Raw genomic sequence first — 20,244 nt, 5'->3', positions numbered from 1 at the left:
CTTTGAATATAATATGACAAGCTGCATGCTTCTGGTAGTTCACATAACCGTGGCCCTTGAAGAAGATGTCGCCCGCTAGTATATGAGCCTATCATGCCGCTTTACGCTACAACACAAGGAAGGCAACAGTAAGTAGTACGCATCCTTAAACGCGCTGCCCCAGTCTCTACTGCATCCTCTAAGCAAGCCCGTAAAAAAAAAAAAAAAAAAAAAAAAAAAAAAGCCCTTACCTAAAATTGCCGTCTGTCACCTGCTTCCACTACACTGATTGGGACTTGCTCTAGCTCTCCAAGACTCGAAAAAAAATTATGTTACTGCAATTATCCTCCAGTACATGTCGAGCCCGTCAACTGCCGACCCTGTTCATCCATTCTTGGACGATCTGGGCATCTCCACCCGAGGCCATGCCGGACGCTGGCCCTGCCCTGAATTCTTGAGGACAGCCATTAAACACACAAACTAGAAGTCTCACAACCGGAAAGTTGAAAGTGTCATTCGTTGGTGATCATGGAAGCAGGGGGCAGGCGGCAGGCGGCAGGTGCGGGAGTGCCAGCATATAATAAGTCGGCGTTTTCCCAACTTTTATAAAACAAATTCTCTTTCTTTTCATATTTTTTTTCTTTATATTTCTCTCTTTTTCATACTATTTTAATAGCCATTTCACAAGGCCATTTTCCTGTGTTTTTAATTCGTAGCGCTTTGTATAATACTGAAGATGGTCACCAGAAGTACGGTGCGTAGTGCATAGCTAGAAATATTTCACACAGTATATCGCTGGTCGGTGCATTAAATCAAATCTTTGGTCGCCCAGACCGATGATCGATGCCTGTTTATCATCCTCCTCGCCGCCCACTGCCTCGACACTCTCATCAACATGGCACGACTGCGAGAGATATTTCTCTATTTCTGGAACTTCCGCTACCTTCCTATTAAGTACCGATGGCCGTTAATCAAGCTGAGACGCCGTCTCCTGCCGACAGAGACGGGACTCGGTCTCCGATACTCGTTACGTGCTGCACGTAGCCTCCAACATCCGCCTCAGCCTCACCCCTGGCTCTTTGTCCTACGGCTCCTGTGGCCTTTCCCTCACTGGCACTTCGAGGCCGTTCTGCCGCCGCCACCGCGTGCCATAATGGCGGCGCCTGAGGCTATCAGGTGCCAGGTCCGCGACCTGATGCGCCTGCGCATGATGCCGCTGTGGCAGGCCCGCGACACGCCCCAACGCTCTTTTTACCGGCTGTATGAAGCCTTTTGTGCGTCGGACGGCCATATGGTCACATACGAGACTGAGTACTTTTGGCACCACACGTCGCCCCGGTGGGCCACCTCCAATATCCCAGACCCAGAGTGTGAGGATCCGGAACAGTATGCCGTGATGGCGTCTCTGGCCGAGGTCCTTGTGCTATCCTTTTTGTGGCGACTTGAGATTGGTTTGCGTCGTAGTGGCGCGGCCGAAGGACCCGAGGCTGAACCGCCTGAAGTGCTGGAATGCTGTCCGCCATGGACGGCCAAAGTGCCTCGGTTGGATAAGGAGCTGATCATCAACCCTGACGATATCATGTACTTCGACAGCCCCTTCCACAGCAGAAATATCACGACTTCAACAGGTCATTTCTACACGGTATGATGTTTATTGCTAGATGAGTATACCGGTAATAATACACACGCCATTTCCTGCCTCCATTCCATCTTACGCCGTGTCGTTGTCGTCTATGCCCATTCGGGGCTCTACTCATACCATACCCACTGGTCATCAAGGCCCCTGTATTTGTTCTTCTGGTGATCATCATCCCACACTAACTCGACAAGACCGACATCCCCGTACACACCAGCATAGTACTGAGCGACCTCTTGTAGAGCTCCTTTTGTCGGAGGCACATCAAAGCCGTTGTAGTTGAGGCTAGAGGTATACTCGAAAGTTAACGGCCGGCCCGAATCGCTTACCATGCGACGGATCAGGGCCGCAGCATCAGGGATATCGACATCCTTCTGTTTACGGCGGTCCTTGGCATGCGCAACTCGCCGTAACTTTCGTTCCAAAGCCCAGTCCAATCGCCCGGCGTAAATAGTAAGATTAGTGCCCGAATAGATGGGAATCCCTTGCTGAACTGACTCCATGAAAAGATTGGCGCGCTTGGTGCGCGAGATGAACGTCTCCAGCTGGCGGTTCAGCCAGAGATTCGCAAGGTCGCCCTTTGTTGCGACTTTTTCTACTGCTCTCTTGAACTCGTCTGCGTACTCGGCAGCTGCCGCAATATTGGGATCCAGAACGCAGTCGATGTCGTAGGAGGATTCACGGTTGCCCAGCACACAGACAGCGAGGGAACCCCCGATGGAGATCAATCGAATGGGCGCAACGCTCATCAGCAGATCGCTCTCGCCAATCTGCTCATCCAGAAGGGCCAGCGCTATCGGACTCGTGATGTCAGGAACGCGAATAACGCTCAAGGCGCGGCGTAATCAGAGGCATGGTGAAAGTTTACTGAGAACTGTCGGGACAAACCTCGTTTCATGTCGTCTTGCTTCATCGGCTTCTCGGCCGACATTGCCTGTGAAGATGACATCGCGAGAGTGGTAATTAGGCAATTCCTTAATAGAACCGGATGGAGACGCTTCCATTAGGAAGTCAGAGGAGTTGGGAAAGGGAAAGGTCGAGCTTATCGCGTTCGAACTTCGAAGGCGGCGGTTGGTTGGGTGCCTTTTGTTTTAAGTAATGTACCCCTCCCCGGATCCGACCCACTGGGAAACATGCATTCAACGTTCACGTGTTCTCAACACCCATCGACCTCTTAAAGGATCAACTTCTTAACGGCATCGAGACAACTTGCACGATCGGGTCAATGCCACTGCCAAGTTATATTGCTCAAAAGACGCCGCCGGAGCGCTCATGGCTCTCGGCGGCCTGAAGGAGAAGGATTTTTCTAGGTACCCCCAGTTTTCGGACAGCCGACTTGCTCGAACCCTGGCGGTGGACTAGAAAAGCCCCTCTCGCATTAACAACCCGGCCGCCCCTGGCAACAGTCCACAGGCAAATTGAGGGGTATAAGGTTCAGTCTAGTGTGTTTTTTCTTTCTTTCTTTTTTTTTTTTTTTTTTTTTTTTTTTTTTGGTTTGTTTCTGATGTTAGGGCTGCTCTTTCCTAGTCTGAAGGGCCTTGGTAAAGGCGAACTGGGACTATGGCGATAAGAGTAGTAGCAATAGTGATGGCATCTGAATTTGGGATCTCATAGAACCAAGGGCTAAGACCGCTTCTGCTGCCTTGCCTTAGGCTGGAGACTTGATAGTTCGGCCACTCTGATCTTGGCTTTTATCAGCTTTCATACCCATGCCGTTAACGGAAGACCTCTGAAACTAATCGGTATATATTAGACGATTGTCCATAGTGAAGACGTCTGTCGCCGCTTGCCCGCCAACCCCTTTCTTGCCCTCCCCTTCTTCTCCTGAACAATATTAGATTTACCTAGCTTAGGCCGGACACTGACGTAACCCTGAACTTGAGGACCGCCATCTCACGACCGGAGAGTTGATTCTAAGTGTCATTTATTGGCCATCATAATAAACGTTGTCCAATACCCTTGCAATACCGTCCGAGTCTAGGCCGCCATTGTGCCGTGAGTTAACCATTGTCCGGGATTCCAATATTTATGCCACGGTGCGTTCTTGGTGGCCGTCTTCCCATCTCCAACTGGGATTATCCCGCGCCCCCAGCACGCGCCAAGACAAAGGATGGCTGAGGGAGGCTTTTAGGCGAGGCTGATATTTGAGCAGTATGGGCTGACGTAGACATTCCAGTCATTCTCCGCTCCGGCGCTTATCCCTCGATCTTCATCTAAACTCAAGTCCCGCATTGCCCAAATATTGCGAATAACCGCGCGAGTTTTGGCAATATTGAAGAGGGCGAATCCAGACAATGCCTCTAATATCTCGAGCACAAGTCGTCTCCCAGATACGCGCTCCCTAACAAGGCAGTTGTTTTCACTTCTAAACACCAACTCGTCGCTCAGGGGGTCCAGTTCGACAGCAGCGACGAAGAGAGGAAATGCCATGCCAGAGGTGCACCCTGCCTGCACGTGCTCATGTATACTTTGTAGGATTCTACTAACAGTCTCTACCACTAGAGGCGTGGATGGTGAAGCGTCATGTAGCAGACAGTGATGGTATAACTTGGCCGCTTCCCGCATGAGCTCGGACGAGCTGTCTATTTCGCTGTCGACCGTAAGTGTGCTACTACCGCTCTCTTGGACTGCTTGAACCTGGGGGCTTCTGTAACTAAGTGATTTGAGCTCCTCTTCCAAAGACCTCGCCTGCTTCTCGAACGCATCAGAGCACGGCTGCTTATGACCTCTCGTACGGCCAAGCTCCGTGATCTGAAAGATAATTCTCGCCAACGTCGGGCTACATCCGATCCAACCCTGGACGTTGGATAGCTGAGTAGGACTCTGCCAGTACTCCAGGCCGAATTGGGGAGAGTTGCCACAGGCTGTTCTGCTGATGACGTCTTGAAAAGCAAAGAAGCGTTCCGCAAAAATGACCAGGCTGTCCTCGGAGTGCAAGCCAAGTGAAGAAGAAGGAGGGCACGAAGAAAGAAGCTGTTTCCGGCGACATAGCCAACCCTGACAGGCGCGGAGATGTATGACCCAGCGATGATCGCAATTATCGAGGATTTCGTCGAGACATAGGAACATCATCGCAACGGGTACTTGCGGGTCCGCAATGGCATCGGTCGTTATATCAAGAAGACCAAGCCTCTGTCGAAGGGCGGAAAGAGCCCTGCCTTTAAGTGACAGAGCGACTCGGGACCAGCTAGAATCAGTTAGGCTCCTGTGCCGAGCGGAGAAGGCCATTATGGACTGCAAGACAAATTCTTGGCCTCCGGCTGCAAAGAGTGGTAGTATCAAATCGACAAAGGGGGAGGTGATGAGATGAGATGACATCGTTAGGGGACATAGACGTAAAAAGTAATACTCGAGGAGGCTAGGATTGAAGTCATCGAGACATGGAAAAGGTGAGAGAGATGCCGGTAACGTGGCAGTAGGGTACTCGTAAGCGGATGATGGGGACATGGAGTCGTGGCAATACGTCGTGAGTTGTGAGTCCGAGCCCGGAGAGCCAGCGACAGAGCAGCTCTTGCGCCCGACGCTTGTACTCTCGTCCAAGTCATCCTCATTCTGATCCGCCATATTGTTCTCGAGGTGACGAACAAAGATATTGATGAAATGATGCGCCTCGGTTGGTATCGTTTTGGGAAGATACAGGCAAGTCGTGCCCAGCTCGCTACCAGGCGAAGATGCCTGCCGCGACCGCCGCGGATGCTCTTTGCTCCACACTCCCTGCCGCCCAAAAGCCCGTCCGTGGGCCACAAACTCCTCTTCCCACTTGAGGCGGAGCCCATTGTCACAGGCGAGACCCCGCCTTGCACAATTCACGCATTGTGGCCGGGTCTCATCGCACTTGACTTTCCGAGTGCGGCAGGAGCTTAGCAACGCGCAGAAGTAAGTAACTCAAGCTTAATCATGGGAGCTGGTGCAGGAAGGAAGAGCGAGTGGCGGGGGTAGGGGGGTGGAGTGCGAAAGGGAGAGACCTACTTGCAGCCGGAACGTGACCGCCGCTTGATGGGGCGATTCCGTTCGGCAACCTTACGTCGTGGCATCCTCGTCTACGCTTACCCGAGCTCCAGCTGGTTTGCGAGGAGCTAAGTGGCAGCAGCAATTCTTCGTAAATGTTACTCCTCTTTCCGGTCGGGAGAGAGGGTCCAAGTCATGGGGGTGTGGTGGGAGAGAAGCGAGGCAGGAAACGGGAACTGTCGAATCAAGGAAATTAGGAAAGAAACCGGGGTTGTGGGGTTTCCTCGATCCAGTATGTTCCCCCTCTCCTCCCCTTTTCCTTTCACGCCGCTATTTTTTAAACCGAATCCCGACACAAGTAGTGATACTGTTGATATTGATGGAGTCAACGTCGAAGTACCAGTGAGGTACTATGTGATACCTTTGAAGGCCTGGAATTTCTCCTTAAGATCTGCGGGGCCGCTAAACCTTCAAGGGTTTAGTGAAGAAGCTAGACGCGAATGGACAAACTTATCCGGGCCACTAGTTTTTGCTCCCTGCAGAGTTTCACTCGGCTGGACCTTCACGTTGCATTTGGGCATTCCTGAAGTCGGACTCGCAGGGTTCTGGAAGAAACTATTTCCACCGCTTCTAACTCCATAGATACATAGCTTAATGCGATAGCTTGTCCGGCTAACCTCGCGTATCTCCAATATCTAGAAACGAATCTTGGGGTAACGGCTTGTCGGGTCTAGCCAACATGTTTGATCCGGCCCCACGATGGAGTCCATCAGCTCATGATTGCGCGTGGACCTTCCCCAGAAACTGTTCGGGAGGACCTTCCTTACAAATAGTTCGGCTGGACCTTAGTGATGGTATATCGGCAGATTCGAGTCATGGCGACTCATCTGTCGTCGGTCCTTATCCAATATTGATACCGCATGATTTATTTCCACACCAGTGACACCACCGAGCTAAAGAGCTGCACATCTTACAAGTTCTCGTTGACACGAGCGCCGTGATATCATCACCATCGTTGCTATCTCCCAACAAACCCCGGCACCCCTCCACACCACAATGTGCGGTACCCGTCTCGTAACGGCCAAAGTGTGTTTACTGACAGAAGTTGTACGTAGGAAAATATTCACCCTTAACACCGGCGCCCGCATGCCCGCCGTCGGGCTAGGCACCTGGCAGTCCAAGCCCGGTGAAGTCGAGGAGGCGGTGGAGTCTGCGCTGCGATGCGGCTACCGCCATATCGATACCGCCTTGGCCTACGGCAACGAGAAGGAGGTCGGAGTTGGCATGAGAGCCTCGGGCGTTCCGCGCGAGGAGATTTGGTTGACTACCAAGCTTGACAACGCATGGCACAAGCGTGTTGCGGACGGCATTGACGAGAGCTTAAAGAACTTGGGAACAGACTATGTCGACCTTTACCTTATGCACTGGCCTGTTGCGCTTGACCCTAGCGATGAGACTAAAGTTATCGACGGCTGGGACTTTGTCGATACTTGGATGGAGATGCAAAAGCTGGTGGCAACGGGCAAGGTCCGCAATATTGGCGTGAGCAATTTTGGTATTGGGCATCTGGAGAGGCTGCTGTCGGCGAAGGGCCTCGAGGTAAGTCTCCCTTTCAACATCTTCCACCCTCTCCATGGAGGCTAACACAGAGGTTCTTTAGATTGTCCCGGCTGTCAACCAGGTCGAGCTCCACCCTCATAACCCCTCTCCAAAGCTCCTCGACTACTGCGTCGGAAAAGGCATCCACCTGACCGCCTACTGCCCCCTCGGAAGCTCAAACTCGCCACTAGCTTCCGACGAAATCGTCCGCTCCATCGCCCAGTCACACGGGCGCACACCCCAGCAGGTTCTGTTGAATTGGGGTGTTCAGAGGGGAACGAGCGTCTTGCCCAAGTCTGTCACGAGGCAGCGCATTCGGGCCAACATTGATTTGGAGGGCTGGAGTCTGACAGATGATGAGATGGCCATATTGTCTGCTGTGCCGAATCGGTTCAAGGTTGCGGGTGACGATTGGCTGCCGGTGAGGGTATTCTTTGGGGATGATGAGGAGACCGTGTCAAAGGGCAATTTATAGTGTGGGATATCGGTCCAAAAGTTCAACAGTCCCTTATAGAATCATCTGGCTATTTGCATTTGTCTTTTTTTCTACATTTTGTATAGAATTTATTAAGAAAACAGACGTACTCATCGAAGAAATCGGTTGTGACTTGGGGGTTAATCAAACAGATGGTAATAAACCAGATAAGACTCTGAATGTTGTTTCTATAATTGTTGGCAAAAATAATAGAGAATATACCTCAGTCATTCACAACGTCTTTATTCCTCCACTCGGCTACTAGTATGCGTATATGCAACGACAGTGGACACAGAATACCCGAAACCTGATAACAAGAAGGAATTCGCATCGGCTATATCTCACGACTAACTACAAAGCAGGATCATGCCTCCACCCCGGCATATCAGCGAGATCCTTCGCTGGAGCTGCTCGTCTAGATTTCAGGGCGTCACCACCAGGCCGCCACCTCCAAGCCTCAGCCAGATCCTCAGCAAGTGTCCCTTCGATGAGCTCAACCACGTGCTTGCCAATATTCGGGAGGAGTTTAAAAGTATGACTATAATACGTGGGGGGTTAGCGGCCATATCCAAGTCTCTGCCAATAAACCTCGGCTTGGGTCACACTTACCCACTATCCCCGGTTGCGAGGATAAAATTCTTCCATCGTGGGTGCTCGCAAATGAGCAGAGCTGCGTCGGCAGTATCGGTACACCAGCACATAGCGCGATTGAACAACTGCCTATTTTTGAAGCGAGGGAGAAAAGTTGCGACTGCCCGGCGGATCGACACCTCAGACGCGTCAGGGTAGGTGTCTGTCGGATGCCGGGCGTGTGATCGAGGAACTGAAACGGCCCTGGGGGCAGCTGCACCATAGGGCTGGTGGAGCTTGAATCGAGAAAAACCGGGGAACTCATCACACACCTTGATGATGCCGTGCCTGAAGAGTGATATAGAGTGATCAGATTCACGGGAATATTTACAACAGTGACATGGGATAGAACTTACTCATTGGGTTCGAAGAAGAAACCTAGCTCGCCGTTATACACTACTGGGGTATTCCTATACTCGGCGGCTTCTTCTTGTGATAGTTGGAGATAGGCGAATACCCATGCCTATGGCCACCAGTTAGCACTTCTCAGCACCCAGTTGGTATAGTGGGGTCTAGGCTGGACTCTTTCTTACCTTTGAGCAGCACTGATCTTCAAGGTCTACCAATGCCGGACTCCAAGCGCCAGTAGCCAGGATCACTTTATCAGCGAAATATCTCGTGCCATCCTCAGTTTCCACACCGATACATGTCGTTCCGTCAGCCGCGAAAAGAGGCTTCTTGAAAGATCCCGCGCTATAGTACGACGTTAGTGACAAGCCTCAACAAAAGACAGTCCACAAACTTTTACCTTCCAAATCCGAAATTGACTCCGCGGGATTTCAACACCTCTCCGATGGCGTTTATAGCTTTGGCCGCAGCCAGCCAACCTCCATCCTTAGCAAATATGGCTTTCCACCCCTAATTATATACTGTCAGGATGATTGGCCCCGGTCCTGTATTAACGTCTTGGGTGGTATGAGAAAAAACCTGCCTTGATTTGATCGTGCTGAAGAAGCGGCATCTTCTTCAATATCTCTTCTTCATTATCAAGCCATACATTGGTTTCTTTCAAACTGGGATGCTTGTTGATAAGGGAGTGATATTTTTGCCGGAGTGAGGCGATGCCTTGTTCCGATCCTGAACAGTCCAGCTAAATAAAAGCCAAGTTCATCAGCCAAAGGCCCAGAGGCTGAAGCAGAACCTAACTTACCATGCCAGTATTATGGAAGAAAGGCTTGAACAGCTCATCGTTATACCACATGTATCTCGCCTCCAAGCTGAGCTGGAGATCGACTTCATTGCGAATGCGCACGCTCATGATCTTGTTTAGATCATATCCGGCAGATTGCGCAGAGGGAATGGGATAAGTGTCGAGAACCGTGATGTTCTGAGGACAGTACCCAGTTCTGATGAGGTGGAGGGCCGTCGAGGCGCCCATTGTTCCGCCTCCGCCCACGACGATGATTTTGGTGGTTCTACGATCTAGTGCCATGTTGCAAAGTCCGGACTGTGGTTTTGCTCGAATTCTTCAAGATAAAAGTTGATTCTGATATGGAAGAGATAAGTCAAATGGCACAGTATGGGGAGGACGTCATGAGATATAACTAAGGAAGGGAAGCGATTACTCACAAAGCTATGGAGTCAAGTTCTGATGTTGAATCACCTGGGCCCACAAATGCTACATGCGTTCTTGAGGTCTGCGGATGATGTTGTGAATTGAGATCTTAAGTGGCAGGCATAAGTGGCACGATTGCAGGGATTTGCGGTATCGGATGATCCCTGATAAACCTTCAAGTTCATCGCACCTTGCCTCCTGAATGTGACAATAGGTCGCTTACCTCCGTCTACAGTGTCATTTGATTTTGACCGACAGTCCGGACTCGTGGTGGGTGGGGACCGATCCTGTTGGGTACGGGCTGCTTCTCTTTCCATGCCCTCATCTTCCTTTGGCTTGCCTATTTCCGAGATAAGGAATACACTAAACTAATACTGGGTCTCGAGACATCCAATTGGGCCCACGTATGCCGGCCAGGTAGCATGGGAAGCGAATCTGGACTAAACTTAGTATAGCAAAAGTGCAGCGGAGTCCCAGATCCTCGTACCGAGCCATGTACCCCAAAGTACCCGAAAACTTCCCCCGATTCTCCGTTACTTCAAGCCCTCGTCAGGGATCCACCCGGCTATCTCCAGCTTTTCTTTTTGAATATGATCTCGGCTGGACCTTCACGTCTCACAAAACCAGAGTGACACCCAATCATAAACAGACACCCCAACCCCAGAATCATCCCGATTCTAGCTTCTCTTTGAGATGCGGAGGAGAACCCGCTTGCCGGATCACTATTACCCCAAGATAAGCGCAGCTATCTTCTCTGGGGCATGCATTTATCTTCGGCATGCTTGATGTATAAATAATCATCATTTACTCCAAGAGTTGATCTCTCCCACTCACCTTAACCGTCCTAGAATCATTACCGTTCAACATCAACATGGCCAAATCTGACTCTCCCGCTGATGGCACCTCCGTTCGGGAGGACGAGGCCGTTGGAGACATCAACTCGTCTTCCAAAGCGCCAGATGTCGCCGAGGGAACAGTTGACATGGTGGCGTATAGAAACACCGTACCACTGTGGCTACGAGTCTGGAGACACAGCTTCACGCAGATGATGCTTCTGAGCATGCAGGCATTCTGCGGACCAGCCATGTCGGATGCCATTCAGGGTAAGCGCTTGACCAGCGTAGATGAGACTGCGTGTGTTGGAAACCATATGTAACTGACTCACATTGATGTTTAGGTCTCGGTGGTGGTGGCCTTGCAACTCCCCAAACGTCCAACATCGCGTAAGCCTGCGTGCATCCCCAAAAAATTGGTATATTCGTTTAGGGAGAGGGACTGACAGGGCACATCTATTAGTACCGCTATTAAGTACAGCATGCTTGCGCTTGGTATGTATCCATGTGCTTTCGTCCCCTTTCGCTCTTCAATCTGGTGCTAAACGTGGACTTCAACCATCAGTTTGTTTCTTTGGCGGCCCCATCGTCAATAAACTTGGCATCAAATGGGCACTGGTTCTCGGCGCCATGTCATTCCCCATCCAGGGATCTTCCTACTATTGCAACAGCAAATTTGGAAACCAATGGGTTAGTGGAGGCCTGTTCCGATTAAGCAACTCTATAGTTGGTGATGACCAAGTATGACTGATTGGTGTCCCGCGCAGTATCTTATTTTCGGCGCCTTCTTCTATGGCATCGGCACAGGGTGCTGGTATGTCGCAGAGTCTGGGGCCATCATGACACTTGCCCCCGAGAGGAAGCGCGGAAAGTATTTGGCATTCTGGATTGTCTCCCGAAATCTTGGCCAACTCGTGGGCGGTGCGATCAAGTGGGTTTTCAGTCGCATTGTGACTTATTGTAATCCCGTTCATCTAGTTCGTGGCTAACCGTTCGGGTCTCCTTCGCTGCAGCTTGTCGAAGAATTACCAGAAGGGCGTAAAGGGCGGAGTCACCGCGGATACCTATGTCGCATTCCTAATCATTGAGTGCATGGCGTACGTGGATAGACGATCCAATCCCGGGCAAAGACTAACCTTTCCTCTCAAGGTTCCCATTCGCTCTCATGATTGCTCCCCTTGAACGAGTTGTTCGATCTGACGGATCACGAATTCTCATGGCCGAGGCCCTGTCTACAAAGCAAGAGATTAAGCGCATTTCGCGCACCATGGCCTCCAAGCTCATCGTACTTTCAGCCATTTGGGCATTCTGGTCCTTCTTCTACGGGTGAGTATACACTATAGGCACCGAGGCTACCATTGTAACATAACCACGATGATGCAAAAAGGCTAACCGACATACAGCGGCACATGGTCTACGTATCTTGGCACGTACTTTTCTGTGCGCTCTCGCGCGCTATCTTCGCTTATTTCGCCATTCTTCTGCATGTAAGTAGTGATTTTTTTTTCTCTTTCTTCTATGCCCCATTACTTGGGCCTCGGTGCGCCCCAACGCAAGACGTGTCACTTTTTTTTCAGCATATTGAAACAGAGCCTAGCGTCGGTTGTTTCGGCCTCGGATTCATCCTCGATATGAAGGGCGTCAGCCAACGTCGACGAGCCCAAATCGGCCTCTTCACCGTCGTCATCCTCAACGTCGGCGTATACATATGGTCAATCATCATGCAGGTACGGTTCAACGCCTCTGATCCAGGCGCCATCGACTGGGACGAGAAGCTCTACCCCTCTGCATTCCTCCCCTACTTCTTCGTCCAGACGACTGGGCCTATGTCGCAGTCATACATGTACTGGCTGCTGTCGTCTTTTGCGACAGATGCGCAAGGTGAGTAGTACACAGTCCTGAAACCTCACGCCGTCGATCTAGGTAGCTAATCCATGCTTCTAGCGAACGTTCGCAACGGTGCTGCATTCCGGTATGTCTATTCATGATAGCCTCCACTAATTAGAAAGCAAGATGGTGTAGCTAACTCATGATAACCCCCAGTTGCATAGAAGCTGTTGGTCAAGCCGTTGCGTACGGTATGAACACAAAGACCAAGGGAAGCCCTCTAGTTGGATTGTACGTACTCTCAAGGCTTTGTTTCGCATTATTATCAACACTGACATGCCATCCATTCCAGCTGCGTGACATTCGGCCTTTTGGCGGCTGCTCTTGGCCCGATGATCGTTTTGGTCAACTCGACACCCGATCGAATTCCTGCCGACGTGATAGTTGAGGAACAGGATCGGGCACAGGAGAAGGGCGTCAGCGCCTCGGTTCCGGTAGATACTAAGGTCTGAAGGGAAAATTACTTAGTAGCTTGCTGGCGATATCCGTGTTCAACACCAACTGATTTATCGATTGGGCTTTCCTTCTACATGAGATAGTTACATGAAGGCTTCAAATGCAAACTTCATTCCATTGGCTCCGCGATCGATTCCATGGCTGCTTGGCACCGCCACTGCGGCCGCCTGTCCGCTGTACTGCCCAGCACACTGGGACGCATTGGAAAGATTTACTCTTTGCCCCCCCAGATTCGACGAGGTGGTTGGCCGGGGCAATCATGCTTGCCCTGCTACAATTATCATAAGTCCTTACTGGTAACCGTCGTAACCATGCCTGGATATTCGGCACACAACAATTCTCTTCACTTCGGGAGATGTGAAACTCTAGGTCAAGTCTATTAGTATTGATAGTGTCCAAGCTCCGGAACTCCGGAGAGCCAATCGTGGTGTGGGATCATTATTGAGGTAGCTTATTATATCGCAAACACCGAATAATTGTTCTCAGTGCTTGCCACTGCCAGGCAAGAATCAAAACGACCAAGACAATTGGTGCCGCCACCACAAAGTAGACCCAGAACAGATTTTCGCCAGGGCCGTAGCCTTCTGACATGCTAAACACGCTGGCAACCCACGAGAGTGGCACGAAAACGAGTGCGATATAGGTCATTTGCTGGATATTAGAAGCATCCTTCAATTGAACCATCGACATTGCTATGGGCACCATTTGCTCGAGAGAGCGGCTCTGGTGATCAAGCTGTGCGCAAATGAAGTCGATATCCTTCAGGACCATCTCCCATCTCTTTTGGTCATCTTCATGCTCTATCCAGTACTTGACATACTCGGATAGGAGAGTGAGTTTGTGGCTACTCTGCTTGCTGCGGCGGCGCCAGCGCTGCAAGTCGATCATGTCCTCGTCGTGAAGCCTCTCTTGGATATTTCGCACAGAGTATTCGTAGTGTTTGATGTAGCGGCTCAAGAGGTGCGTGTACATCACCCACTCCGCTATAACTATCCTGATAGGGTAATATCCCATCTCCAAGGTACTCGGGCATGACGTCGAGGAACGTGGGGCGTTACTAGCAAAATAATGTGATAGGGCACAAAGCATTGAATTGTGATCCCAGGGCTCGTGGTTTGTAAGGCTGGTTCTAGAAGAGGAGAATGATAGAGGCTGTGAAAAGTCCTCAAACCCATCATGCAGAGGTTTGGCTTTAAACCATCTTCCTGGGCAGCCGGAGCCCTGTCTTTCAGCTACACAGTTTAAAGGCGGGTCTACCAGGATGATACCTGCGTTTGGTTAGTCTAGGTGATGGAAAAGATTTCCCTTATAGATAGGAAATACGTACAAATCCAAGTACTTCCAAGATTTTTGGCAAGAATAGAGCAGCACCCTCGAGCTAGACCTAGCTGACATCCTCCGATGGGTGGAAGCCGACGTACATTACGAGGAATGTTCGACGGTGTATTTAGCGTATATGCGGATGTTTTATAAAGATTTGCATCCCCAAGATCGAGGACTCGTTGGTAGTGAATATTGACGTATCCCCTTTCTGCGAGCAATGACGGTGGCAGCGCTAAGGATGGGGGAGGCGGCGCTTTTTCGATTCCGCCGAAATCAGTGCTTATATGGCTTGCGAAGAATAGCGGATCGATATCGAATATACATCCTAGAGCATCTATGACATCGGGCTCGATATCCTGGACGAGAAGAATGTGGCCAGCTATTGTGGGGTCGATATATTGAGGTCCGTTAATATCCTCCAAATTCAGCTGTCCCACCGGCTTCGCTGCGTATCCTCCGTCTCTAGGATAGATTATGGAGAAGATCGTGCTTCTGGAGAGCAATGTCTTGGATGAGAGATATTTTGATAGCCCGACAAGACATGGATTATTTCGACATTGCATCGCCACCAAATCGCGGTAGGACAGGCTTCGGCTTCCATCCCCCATCGGGTCGTTGGCAAAGCGCCAGGGGGATCTGAGAAAGCGTAAGTAGAGAAGGGTAAAGATCAAGGAGGCTTTAAGCAAACACACAAAGAGCGAGGAAGGGAGCGTAATGAAGGAGATGGGTTGGGCTCAATTATAAGTGAGAGCTTCAACTCCCAAGCCGAGCCTGATGTGCCTTTTTTCCACTTTTCTCGGAGATCAGGCATACAATCCACCCAGCCCTGCAAGCCACGGACTAACTTGAGGTTACTATTCGCCAATATATATGCATCTTCACGCCACACAACAGACAGCGGTCGATGGTCAAAGTGAAGAAGCGGGGTATCTCCCTTCTCCAGCTCCTCATCTCCTTGCTCTTCTAATCTCTTCCTTCCCTTTGTTAAATTTTGCCTTAATTCTTTTGAACGACTTGCCTTCATCTTCCCGCCGTAATGTCCCTTATGGTCGACACCAAAAACGAGAGACATGGAACCGTCATCCGCAGAATGCCTTGGCGCGAGCCCTACTTTGGACACTAGCAACATCTCTTTGCAATCAAGAATCGCTAGCATTCGTTACACGAGTGCTGAACATGGGGATCTCAAGGGTTTTTTCGTTGAGACGGTCTGGCCTAAGCTAGCGCCTTGTTATGAAGACCTTGTTGGAGAAGTCCAAAAAATATGTCGCGAGGAGCTGGAAAGACAAAGGATTGAGTTCTGGATTTCAGGAAGGGTGAAGAAAGCAGGATCCATTGAGAAATCCATTGAGCGCCGTGAAAAAACGCAGCTCGGCCGGGGAGGGCGTGGATACGAATCTGTCGAGGATATATTCCGTGCAGTTCATGACCTCGCTGGTGTTCGAATTGTGCTCAGATTTGACACAGATGAAGAAGCTGTCAAAGAACTCATCCGAAGGCGGTTCGAATTCCAGGATGAGACACAGTTCCCCAACAAGAACGCTCCTAAACCTTCATACGAACCACGATTCGGAAGTTACGAGGCAGTCAACTATCGTTTCAAACTTAGAAGCGAAGACACCAAGGTGCTTTCGAGCTTCTCGGGGGTGTTATTCGAGGTTCAGCTAACTGATATTGTGAACTATCTACATAACCAGCTAGCACATCCCTTTTTATATAAAGGGATAGCCTCGGATCTGGGTGTCGAAGACAGGATTGTCATAGACATATCCCGTGGGTTAGCGCGATCATATGCACTCTGTCTGGTTTACTTCAAAGACAAGGAGGGAAAGAGGCTTAGCAAAAGCAAGGTAGAGGCTGAGCTAGGGCAACCATTGATGAAGGAAATTGGGCTCCATGAGTCAAACGCTTCGGCACCAGTCCCCAACCCACCGCTGCAAACTACTACGGAAGATACAGCATCCGAGTTCGTCGAAAACCTAAGCCAGAGGGCAGGGAGAGAGATGCGGATTGAGGACATTCGCGGGTTATATGAGATCATGCGAGGGGGGTGTGACTCCATCACTGACCTCAGACTCCAGCTTGTCCGTGAGCTTGAGTAAGTTTATGTCCAATTGAGCTTCAAGACCTCTATCTCTAATGCTGAAGGAAATAGTAAGATTCGCAACACAGACCAACCAGCCGTGAGGCTTCCAAATGTTCATGCAGCAGCATACGACAGCGGAGATGATCAACACCTTTCCTTTTGCCAGGATGGCACCCGGGTAGAGTTATTAAAAGAGGTCACAGGCTGGATATACGGATCCCACGAAGAAACGATTTTGTGGATCAACGGTCCCGCTGGAATTGGGAAATCTACTGTCAGCCGAACCGTCGCTCATATGTGTGACGGAATGGGTGTGTTGGGGGCAAGCTATTTCTTCCGGCGAGGGGAAGATGCCCGCAGCGACCCCCTCCGTATCATCCCGACTCTTGCAACACAGCTTGCTGCCACTGTTCCGGGATTCGGAAAGGCTCTGCGAGAATCCCTAGATGACCCCCGGAATGAAGGTATTGAGAGCAAAAACATAAAAAAGCAGTCTGAAGCTCTTCTCTTGACCCCGACCAGAGGGGCTATCAAAGCCAATTCAACAACCACCTCGTCAAGGCCTATGCTCATCGTCATTGTTATCGACGCGCTAGACGAGTGCGAGGGAGATCCCAGTGTCCACCAAGGACTACTGAAAGCATTGGCAACTTTAGGCTCCATTGACAGGGTGCGATTCCGTGTTGTGCTCACAAGCAGAGAGGCTCACGAAGTCGACGCCGCCATAAACCAAGATATCCCACAGCGAGCCTGGCGCGCTTTGCCTCTACATAAAAAGTTTCAAGAGCAAACAGAAGTCGATATCTCTAGGTTTTTCGAAGCCCAATTTGAGCGCATTGCACGCAAGAAAAATATCCGCGAGACATGGCCTAGCGCAAGCGACCTCGAGCGTGTGATTGAGCTCGCCAATACTCCATCACCATTATTCATCTACGCTGCAACTCTCTGCCGTTACATCTATAAAGGAGACGGAAGGAAAAATCCAAAGCGTCTACTGCATGATTGGCTGAGACAGGTGGATAATAATGCTTCACAGCTTGATCAGATCTACATGCCAATCCTAGATTATGTTTTCTTTGGGAGGCACAAGGACACTGACGAGCCCGACCCGCTTAACGAAGAAGAGCAACTTCAACTCCGACAGCTTCTTAGTGCCCTAGTCGTCCTCGGCACTCCCCTCACACCTCAGGCCATTAGCGATCTACTAGAGATCCCGCTGGATGATACCGATCACTACCTTCGCAATCTCCATGCAGTTGTACATCTCCCAGAAGACCCAGATATGCCTGTACGTCTCTTCCATCAGTCTTTCCGAGACTTTCTCGTGGCAGAGGGGAAAGGCAGGGAGTTCTTCCATGTGGATGAGCGCGAGGCCAATAGGTGGCTCGCGCAAGATTGCTTGAGGGTCATGCGCAGCTTACTGAAGCAAGACATTTGCAATACCAAGGAGCCCGGCATTCTAAGGCATGAAATAGCAGACGAGGCCGTAGAAAATCATATTCCGCAGCATCTCCGATACGCCTGCTGTTTTTGGCTTCATCATGAGACGATTCTGGATGTAGCAGAGGTTCGCGAGTTCGTGTACACGCACCTATTGCACTGGATAGAGTGTCTCGCTATCCTAGGCAAGTATAGAGATTGCCTGGAGCTTCTGGAACACCTGTTGGATAAGTGCCGGGTAAGTGCACAACTAGTGTATTGAAAACGAAAACGCATGAGATGCAGACTGTTTTTCTTTCTAATACCGTTTTAGTCAACGCCGGAACTTGGCACAAACCATGATATATGCCGGCTTGTGGAAGATGCACTTCAGTTCGCCAAAATCCATGCGGCAGTCATCCGGCGAGCGCCACTGCAAGTATACGCCTCAGCGCTGACATTCCTCCCGCAATCGAGTCGTGTTCGGTCTCACTTTTGGAAAGACAGGTGGCCATATCTCAAAATCGCTCAGGGTATCAAACAAGTATATTCTAGTACGCTTGAGGGCCATACGGATCGGGTTACTCATGTCTCCTTTGCCCCTGATGGAAAATGCCTGGCATCTGCGTCAGTCGACCTCACGATACGGCTTTGGGACGTAGATCTGGGCACATACCGACTGTTACTCGACATAGACTCTGTTGCACATGACATTGCGTTTTCTTCCGACGGTGCAACGCTCATGTGCGTCACTCGCACCAGCGTTTTTAGCTGGGATGTCACAACTGGAACACCCCAAAACATCGCCTGGCCCACGCTTCCGAAAGGCCGTAGATCGCTCTCACCCAGCAGCAAGATGCTTACCATCGCTACTCGAGAACACAAAGAAGGGGCCATCGTTGGTCATATTCAGGTTTGGGACGTTGCTCAGCGCAGCCGCAAATCCACAATAACCGATGTCCGCTGGCTTGGATATTTTGCCTTTGACCTGGAGAGCAATATGCTAGCCTTCAGCTCCCACAACTCAATCAGTTTGTGGAACATCCCAGGCGACACAATGGATTGGAGTGTCGGGACCCCTAAGTCTGCAGAGGTTGGATCGCTCGTCATCCGATCAAACAAGGTCTGGGCCCATGTCAGGAACAACATTCACGTTTTAAACATCAAAACTGGCGGGGTTGATCGGGAAATTAACCTTGCTGAAATCGGGGAGATATCGGACATTATAGTCCCAACAGATGGTGAAACTATAATCGGATCCTGCGTCGACGAAAAAATACGCATCTGGGATAGTGTAAAGCCTAGGAAAGGGTTTGTGATTGGGAGCGCGGAAGGCATCACCGGCCGGCTGGCCAGTGGACCGAATGGACGCACGATCGTATCCCCTTCCAAAGGAAACGGAATTAGACTTTGGACTATTCCGGAGAGATGGAGAGAGATCAACCAACTCTCCCATGGACCCGCTAGGGGCAATGTCAAGTGCGTAGCCCTTTCGCCAGATGGTACAACTATTGCAGCGGGCTCAAGGGAGACCGTTCAACTATGGAACGCCGAGACGGGTAGCGAGCGCCGCGTGCTTACGGGGCATGGAAGCCCGGTGGACGCAGTAGCTTTCTCGCCCGATAGTAGATACCTTGCCTCCTCTTCGTCAGGCGTCGCCCGTCTCTGGGATATGATGACAGGAGAAGAGAAGCAATCGGCGAGCTGTGTTAGCGGTAGTTATATCGGCACAAATGCTGGAGAGCCAGGCCAATCACCAGACCGCGACAGCAGATGGGCCGAATGTGGCCTTGCCTTCTCAGGGGACGGCCAAGCTCTGGCATGTGCATCGCAGATGGGAATGCGTGTCTGGGATGGCACGACGGGCGTCTTCCGCTTCACAAGTTTATTTTTCAAGGCCCAAGATCGAAGCAAGGCTTTCCCAACAGATCGCTGTACCATTTTCTCACCCGATGGAAGTACTTTAATCACGGCAAATGGGAATGCCGCATTGTTTTACGATGCGGGAAGTGGTAAGATGAAAGGTCTGATCGACATATACGAAGCGGAATTCCAAAACATTACTTTCTCCCCCGATGGGATATCGCTAGCGATTCCGCAGAGGGGATACATTCTCCTTACGGACTCGAGTACGATGTGTCGCCGTTGTTGGATTTGGGGGGGTGACTCAAGTTTGCAAGCCTTAAGCTTTTCACCGGACAGCATGGTACTCGCCACGACAGACCAAAATACGATCCACCTATGGAACGCCGTTACAGGAGCCTATGTTCGCACGCTCGAAGGCCACAGATCTTGGGTTAATCTGGTTGCATTCTCTCCCAATGGCAAGAGATTCGCATCAGCCTCGTGTGACTTGACGGTTCGGCTTTGGGATCCCCACATGGGAGTTCTTCTGCAAACTTTAAACGACCAAGCGGG

General features: G+C 50.6%; 5 protein-coding genes and 2 pseudogenes across 5 annotated transcripts; 4 read left to right on the top strand and 3 right to left on the bottom strand.

The window, feature by feature from the left end:
- Positions 1-874: 874 nt before the first annotated feature.
- Positions 875-1,627, top strand: SAPIO_CDS4478 (annotated as a pseudogene; the record flags this gene model as incomplete).
- A 101-nt stretch (positions 1,628-1,728) lies between these two features.
- Positions 1,729-2,564, bottom strand: SAPIO_CDS4477 (uncharacterized protein; the record flags this gene model as incomplete). Its single annotated transcript, XM_016787012.1, has 2 exons — positions 1,729-2,408; positions 2,504-2,564. 2 exons carry the CDS (start codon positions 2,562-2,564, stop codon positions 1,729-1,731), a joined length of 741 nt encoding a protein of 246 aa, XP_016643357.1.
- A 4,055-nt stretch (positions 2,565-6,619) lies between these two features.
- Positions 6,620-7,637, top strand: SAPIO_CDS4476 (Protein GCY; the record flags this gene model as incomplete). The annotated part of the gene is made up of 2 exons (XM_016787011.1): positions 6,620-7,162; positions 7,224-7,637. 2 exons carry the CDS (start codon positions 6,620-6,622, stop codon positions 7,635-7,637), a joined length of 957 nt encoding a protein of 318 aa, XP_016643356.1.
- A 351-nt stretch (positions 7,638-7,988) lies between these two features.
- SAPIO_CDS4475 (uncharacterized protein) lies at positions 7,989-9,645 on the bottom strand (the record flags this gene model as incomplete). The annotated part of the gene is made up of 6 exons (XM_016787010.1): positions 7,989-8,175; positions 8,247-8,555; positions 8,624-8,730; positions 8,801-8,960; positions 9,016-9,125; positions 9,418-9,645. The coding sequence occupies 6 exons, from the start codon at positions 9,643-9,645 to the stop codon at positions 7,989-7,991; spliced, it is 1,101 nt and encodes a 366-aa protein (XP_016643355.1).
- A 1,048-nt stretch (positions 9,646-10,693) lies between these two features.
- SAPIO_CDS4474 (uncharacterized protein) lies at positions 10,694-12,994 on the top strand (the record flags this gene model as incomplete). The annotated part of the gene is made up of 12 exons (XM_016787009.1): positions 10,694-10,925; positions 11,000-11,045; positions 11,119-11,150; positions 11,221-11,345; positions 11,423-11,586; positions 11,669-11,752; positions 11,805-11,981; positions 12,043-12,142; positions 12,233-12,536; positions 12,600-12,627; positions 12,699-12,773; positions 12,835-12,994. The coding sequence occupies 12 exons, from the start codon at positions 10,694-10,696 to the stop codon at positions 12,992-12,994; spliced, it is 1,527 nt and encodes a 508-aa protein (XP_016643354.1).
- Positions 12,995-13,436: 442 nt separating this feature from the next.
- On the bottom strand, positions 13,437-14,012 carry SAPIO_CDS4473 (annotated as a pseudogene; the record flags this gene model as incomplete).
- Positions 14,013-15,391: 1,379 nt separating this feature from the next.
- SAPIO_CDS4472 (uncharacterized protein) lies at positions 15,392-19,992 on the top strand (the record flags this gene model as incomplete). Its single annotated transcript, XM_016787008.1, has 4 exons — positions 15,392-16,419; positions 16,477-18,085; positions 18,161-19,838; positions 19,928-19,992. The coding sequence occupies 4 exons, from the start codon at positions 15,392-15,394 to the stop codon at positions 19,990-19,992; spliced, it is 4,380 nt and encodes a 1,459-aa protein (XP_016643353.1).
- Positions 19,993-20,244: the final 252 nt, after the last annotated feature.

Source organism: Scedosporium apiospermum (genome assembly GCF_000732125.1).
Source record: "Scedosporium apiospermum strain IHEM 14462 chromosome Unknown SEQ_SAPIO_0092, whole genome shotgun sequence".
Classification (NCBI taxonomy): domain Eukaryota; kingdom Fungi; phylum Ascomycota; class Sordariomycetes; order Microascales; family Microascaceae; genus Scedosporium; species Scedosporium apiospermum.
Note: the sequence above shows the minus strand (reverse complement) of the source record. Positions and strands in the feature narration are given on the sequence as shown.